General features: G+C 39.4%; 1 protein-coding gene across 1 annotated transcript in view; it reads right to left on the minus strand.

The window, feature by feature from the left end:
- Positions 1 to 7,009, minus strand: part of Atpaf1 (ATP synthase mitochondrial F1 complex assembly factor 1) — a 21,830-nt gene that overhangs the window by 9,737 nt on the left and 5,084 nt on the right. The window contains exons 3-6 of the mRNA XM_028786428.1: positions 6,735 to 6,785; positions 6,065 to 6,127; positions 1,597 to 1,647; positions 389 to 436 (exon numbers count right to left, since the gene is read on the minus strand). Of these exons, the coding sequence (XP_028642261.1) occupies positions 389 to 436; positions 1,597 to 1,647; positions 6,065 to 6,127; positions 6,735 to 6,785 (213 nt within the window). The remainder of the gene's footprint in view (positions 1 to 388; positions 437 to 1,596; positions 1,648 to 6,064; positions 6,128 to 6,734; positions 6,786 to 7,009) is intronic.

Raw genomic sequence — 7,009 nt, forward strand, 5'->3', positions numbered from 1 at the left:
CTTCCTTCCTTCCTTCCTTCCTTCCTTCCTTCCTTCCTTCCTTCCTTCCTTCCTTCATTGAGGCAGGGTCTCTCTATATAGCCCTGGCTGGCCTGGAACTTTCTATGTAGACCATGCTGAGTAGGATTAAAGGCATGTATCACAACACTGGGCTTTATGGTGTCTTTTCATATGTCATATACTGATAAATTAAGACCCATATCAGAAAGGCCTATAATATGTAGTAGAGTGCTAGAAAGCCATTTATAAGAATGAAAATATCACTTATCAATACGATTATCATATGAGCACCATTGTTAATAGAGCATTATATCATGAGAAGAACTGGTTTGAAATCACCTATTTGGAAGCATTTATAAGCAATTCTACATAGTCACTACAGACTTACTGTTGGGCAGGACTGAGCCCGGTTCCAGATTAAATCAAACTTCTCTTTCTATAAGTTAGAAAAGAATAAAATTAACTCACAAATAGGAAAACATAAAAAGTCACAATCACACTAGATTTTTTCCAAGACTGAATTCTAGCATTATATTATGGCTGAAACAGGCTTTTAAGTTATATCATTTACAAATCATTCTTATAATAAAATGACAGAAAAACCCAATGCATGCTTTGCTGCTCATTGCTACAGATCATATGTGAAGACTAAGTGCTCCAATGCTTCAAAGTCTCCAAGGAACCAGATGACTCAGGGAGACTTGAGAAGGCCTGTTCAATGAGCCGGTATCAAAGATCTAAAGCATAACAAGTAAAGACTGCTTAGGTTGTACAGCTCACGAGGGTAAGAGCATATATATATATGTGAAGTTAAAAAAACAAAGGCTAGAGATTTCCTCATACTTATCCTCTCAGGATACAGATGTGTTCTTCAGTGTATCTTTTACTCAGGTAAAGATAATCAATCTCTCTCTCTCTCCCTCCCCCACTTTTTCTTTTTTTACTTGCTATATTGACAAGACTGCCATCTAACTCACCAAGACCTGCCTGCTTCTATTTCTACCTACCTCTCAAGCACTGGGATTAAAGGTGTGCACCACCATGCCTGGTCTAGAGTAAGACATAATCTTAACTAGAGAAGACAGCCATATCCTTTCTTAGTCATATGTCTTATGGTAAAGCAATGACCAGCAATCACCTCTAAAACAATTCCAAGAAGGTAAAGTCAAAAAAATGCTGCTTACTAAGAGGAAAAGCTGGAGAGAGGCCCAGAAGGGGCTCCAGGTCAGCTCAGCATTGCCAACACACAAGAAAGAGAAAGCTATGCTGGGCAGTGTCTTGACTCCTCAGTTTGGTTGAAAAGTGAAAATGAAATAAAATGCATCTGGAAATCACTCAGAAACATGAACTTACACTAGCCTCCCTGGTTAGAGACTTGGAAACATTTCTAAACCAGAGCAAGGGAAAGCAAAAGTCATAAATATACCACATGGAGCTTCCAATCTCTGCTGCTTAGGGCATAATAAAACTCTTAGGGCTGTAAAGTGTAAGTTCCTGAGATGTCATAAACAGAGGAAAAGTAAAGGCAGCAGCCTGAGAGAGTTGGAGTGCTGACCTTATGCTGAAACACTTTCATTTCCCCTCCAAATTACTCACAGGGATAACTGCGTAGACTGTGTCTTTTGCTGAAAAATACTGCTGCCAAATCTGCAATAAACAAACAAACAAACAAACAAACGAATGAATGATCTATGACAATGTGAGTAATCTTTTCAGTGTATACCAAGAAACAGTGATAGCTTTCATCCTCAGAGTATTATTCTATCTGATAATAGGGAGGAAAACTCCACTGTAATGTTCTTAACAACTAGTATATGATTAAAAATGGTAATACCATATGTTCTTCTGAATGATTAAATTCTAACTCTTTAAGAATTTCTTTCTAAGATTCACTTTTTAATATATTTATCTATGTCTCTGTGTACCATGTGTGTAGATGCCATTGTAGGCCAAAAGGGGTGTTGGGTCCCCTAAAGCTGGAGTTAAAGGCAGTTATGAGCCACCTGATGTGGGTGCTGGAAACTGAACACGGACCCTCTAGAAAAGCAGAAAGTGTTCTTCACTCCTGAGTCATCTCTCCAAGCCCCAAACTGTTTATTTCTTAATAATCAACTCTGGGAGCCAGACAGATGGCTAACAGCAGTGGTTAATAGCATCTATTACTCTTGAAAAGGACCAGAGTTTGGTTCTTAGCATCTACATCAGGTAGCTTATGGCTGACTGTCTCTAACTCCAGTGCCAGGAGACCAGTGGGATCCAATACCTTCAGCTTCTGCGCTCATGTATATATACCCCCTTACAAACAACTGATAACAGTAAAAGGGGCTGGGGAGATGGTGTAGCAGTTAAGAGCACCGGCTTTTAACTCCTGGGGTTCAACTCCTGCCCAGATGGCAGCTTACACCATCTGCAACTTCAGTTCCAGGGAATCTGACACTCACTCTTGGCCCTCCCCATGCCACACCTCCCCAGCAAACTATGGAGCTTTTCAGAGAGGAAGAATACAAGCCTCTCAGAGTTTAGAGTCTGGAGTCAAAGTAAAAAAAATTAAATTGCTTTTTAAAATAGAAAATGTACCGTACTGTCCACAGGCCAGTCTGGTGGGAGTACTTCCTTAACTGAGGCTCCCTCTTCCTCCTTGGGATGCAAATCCTAGCCCTGGTCATTTACTAGCTATTCTACCCTGGGCAAATCACTGAAACTTCTTAGACAACATCGGTAAAACAGCAGTAACACCAGCCTCATAGGATTGTTACGAAGAAAACTGAACTGATAGAACTGAGACTGGCAGAGTAGACACTAAAAATAATGTTAGCTCTTACTGCTTATTACAGGCAGCTCTTAAAATTCTGCTTCCAGGAGGTCCTGCATATAGGGAGCAGAGAGACTGCTTCTGCAGTCTGACTAGGATTCAGAACAGTCACAATCTTTCTGCCTGTCATCAAAACACAGAGTATGGTTGACTTTCATGATGTAAATACCTAAAAGTAGTGAGTAAGTACGTTTACAAAGTATAAAATTAAAAAGCAGGGAAAAAGAAAAAAAAAGACCCATAGTTTTATTAAATTAAAAGAATTTTTTTGGTGTCTTTTTTAGAAATATGTTTTTTACAATATACTATATATAGTAGATGTACAGAATTATCTCAGAACATATGTATGTTCTATGTTCATACTTTTTATTTCTATTACTTTTTGTCCTCTGTGGCTTTTCACATTGTTGGTTTTTACTGCAGTTTTCTTTTTCCCATCTCTGACCGCCTTCCACACCAATTCTTCCTAACACCCAATGCTAAGTTTATATGCTTTTCCCCTACAAGTAGTTTTCCTTCATCATTTCAGTCAGAGGTTTTCCTATGAATTGTCTACTTCATATCTTTCTAGAGATTGTGCTGGCTAGTTTTATGTCATTTAGGAAGACAGAGTCATTTAGGAGGAGGAAGCCTCAACTGAGGAAATGCTCCCCACCAGACTGGCCTGCAGACAAGAATAGGGTGCATTTTCTATTTAAAAAAAACATTTAAATTTTTTTATTTTATTATTTTATGTGTATGACTATATGACTTGTGCATATATATGTGTGTGTGTGTGTGTGTGTACCACATTTATGTCCCTAAGAAGTCAGAAGAGAGTTTTTGGTCTCCTGGAACTGATGTTACAGATGGTTGTGAGCCCCCTGGTGGATGCTGGGAATCAAACCTCAGTCCTCTGCAAGAGTGATTAACCGCTGAGTCAATCCTTCAGCATGTTTGCAATTAGTGATGTATGTGGAAGGGCTCAGCCTACTGTGGATGAGGCCACTCCTCAGCAGGTGGTCCTGAGACATATAAGGCAGCTGAGCAAGCCTGTAAGCAACTCTTCTCCACAGGGTTGATACACCAGCTCCTGCTTCTATACTCCTGCCATTTTGAGTTCCCTCCTTGCCTCCCTAGATGACAGACTACAAACTGTAAGCTGAAATAAACACTTTCCCTCCCGAGTTGCTTTTGGTCATGGTGTCTTATTGTAGTAATAAAAACCTAACTGAAACAGATGTTAATTTAAATATGGTCGTTAGCATATGAATGCACCTCCGTTACTATGTGCCCTGTGTAGGCAGGATATCGGTCTATGCCATCACCAATGCCCTGCAATCCAACACTATCAGATGACCATGATGCTAGGGATATAGCTCAGTGGCAGAGCATTTGCTTAGCATGCATGAGGTCTTGGTTCAATTCCCAGTACTGCTGGGCATTGTGGGGGACAGGCAAAGGGAGGGAATTTGGCTTATACTAGGACTTCTTAAAGTTTTTCCACTTGTGACTTCCTTTTGCCCAAGAAACTTGATTATGGGTATATGTAATAAAAACTAGCCAAATATTTACTGATATTAGGTTATAAAAAATATTTAAAATAAATCTTTCACATACATACAGTTTTAACATTTCTTAAAGACAAAAGTGAACTTGTATTCTATTGAGAGGTATGTGCTTATTTTTAAACAAAGAATTAAATCTTGACTGAAATTCAATATTGTAAGATGTAAATAATATTTTTCCAGAGGTGATTTTTTAAAAAAATTTATAATTACCAATGTTTAGAACCTTTTTTGTTTTTGGTGTTTTTTTTTTTTGTTTGGTTGGTTTTTTTTGTTTTTCAAGACAGGGTTTCTCTGTGTAGCCCCGGCTGTCCTGGAACTCACTCTGTAGACCAGGCTAGCCTCGAACTCAGAAATCCGCCTGCTTCTGCCTCCCAAGTGCAGGGATTAAAGGCGTGCGCCACCACCGCCCAGTTAGAACATTGTTTTACATAAATATTTATTTTTTAACCCTATGTCTTTAAATTGGGAATAATAGCATCTACTTCTAAGGGTGGACATTAGAATTTAATGAAGAAATACCTATGAAGCAACAAGCATAATATTTGCCTGTTTTTATTATTCCTTGAATTACTATATTGTTAATTAGCACAGAAACCTAAAATATAATGGAAGTATAAAGAATCCTCAAATAGTTTCATACAGGCTAAAGAGAAAAGTTACAGTCATAAATAGGAATAGGCAATGCAAGTCAAGGCACACAGAATGACGAAACAGGCATGGCAGGTCATGAATGCTTTCTGAGAGACAGTTAGGAAATGCCTATGGAAGGTTCTTAGGCCACAAATGCCAAGGAAATGAAAATGGGGGCTGGGGGAGGAGTTGCCACTGGATATTTGCAAACAAGTTCCCAACACAGTATTTTTTCATTAATTTTAAAACATAGCTATAGCACTTACTCTGTGGCAGGATTTGTTTTAAGTGTTTCACAAATGTTAACTCATTTTATTCTCAAGTAGTTTGAGAAGTAGGCATACCTACTTTACACTTTGTTACCACTTTACAGTGGGGAAACTGAGGCTCTGAGAAATTAACTTGTCAGTCAAATAAGTGGCAGAGCTAGGGCTTAAAAATGGCAGTTCATTTCTAAAGTCTGCTTTCTTTCTTTCTTTCTTTTTGTTTTTTGTTTGTTTGTTTGTTTTGAGACAGGGTTTCTCTGTGTAACAGTCCTGGCTGTCTTGGAACTCATTCTGTAGACCAGGCTGGCCTGGAACTCACAGGGATCGGTCTGCCTCTGTCACGTGAGTGCTAGGATTAAAGGCGGGTGCCACCACGCCCACCCAGCTCTAAGTCTCTGCTTTAACCAGCACACTATCTTCTCTGTAGGGCAAGCAGAACCTTAAAGGCACTCAGGTAAGATAAGGTAAAGTGGGAGCAGGGAGAGCTGCTTGGAGGGCAGCTGTGCTCACCAGTAACCCACCAGCACACCAGGGGAGCCTATTTGGAAAGGGAGTACAGAGCCAGGTATGGGATTCTGATGATTTAAAATGAAAGAGAAAGGGTAAACCTAAGTCATTAGACATATAAAAGCAAGTCAAAGAAAGACAATTTTTTTATGTCACTGTTATTTATGTGACTCATCACTTTTGTCCCTTAGGACTATTTATTATTGGGGTAGAAAAAGGTCTGACCTTTTTCTGTTCTCAGACTTGGTTCATAGAGCAAACAATCTCAGGAAGTGTGCCTTCTCATTTTCATCCATTACCTGTTTTATTTCCTCCGCAGTTTTGTCTTTCACCATCTCAACATTGAAGATTGAACTGAGAGTCTTGAAAGAAGAAACAGCAATTAACATCTACAATTAGTGATAACACCCCAGCTTAGTTCTGTCTAAAGCCTTGTGGAAAACAGTGTCAGCACAGTGAAGCAGACCTCTGGCAGGTAGTTACAAAACCACTCACATGCTCAGAGAATGTGAGTCTCCGCTCCCACACAGACCTTCACAGTTCTATTCCTGGGGAAGATCTATTAGGTCATCAAGCACTCCCCAGATGCTTCCATCTCGCCAGTGAGCCCTGCAGCACTCTGCAGCTGGTAAAAAGGAGAAACACTGGCTGCTGTTCTACCAGAGAGCTTATTTGTGCAATTAGGTACAGGCTCCATGTGGTGTTTTGATTTAGAAAGTTACTTTCTAAAGAAAGGAGTGCATTCCATTTCCTTCAAATTTCTTGTAGCATCCTTGGACCCATACTTAAGCTAGAGGTCATATCAAGGACACAATAATCCAGACAAATATTTCTCATCTCTACTGTTGGGGAAAATCGCCTTACACAAAAATCCCTGAGCACAATAAATATGTTTAAATTTGCAGCCTCTTATTATAAATGTCCCATATGACTTCAGACTTGGATTTCTATATTTAATTAGAAACCTACCTTGTCCTTAGTGAATCCTTTGCTCACAGGCTGTTTCCCCAAGGCATCTGTCTGAAATACATGATGAGACAGACTATTAAACTATACTTTCCTCATAGAAAGAAAGAGAAAGGCAGGAGGAAAGAAAGAAAATAAATCAAGCCACTGAGGTAGCCAATCTCATTAAATACTTCTGTTCCTAAGAACTCACTCATATCCACTCCTTATAACACAGTACATATTACTCTGGGAGTTACTGTTGATGGGACAGTTTTCCTTCTGCTAAGATTCTGAGA

This window comes from Grammomys surdaster, unplaced genomic scaffold (genome assembly GCF_004785775.1).
Source record: "Grammomys surdaster isolate TR1022 unplaced genomic scaffold, NIH_TR_1.0 100, whole genome shotgun sequence".
Classification (NCBI taxonomy): Eukaryota; Metazoa; Chordata; class Mammalia; order Rodentia; family Muridae; genus Grammomys; species Grammomys surdaster.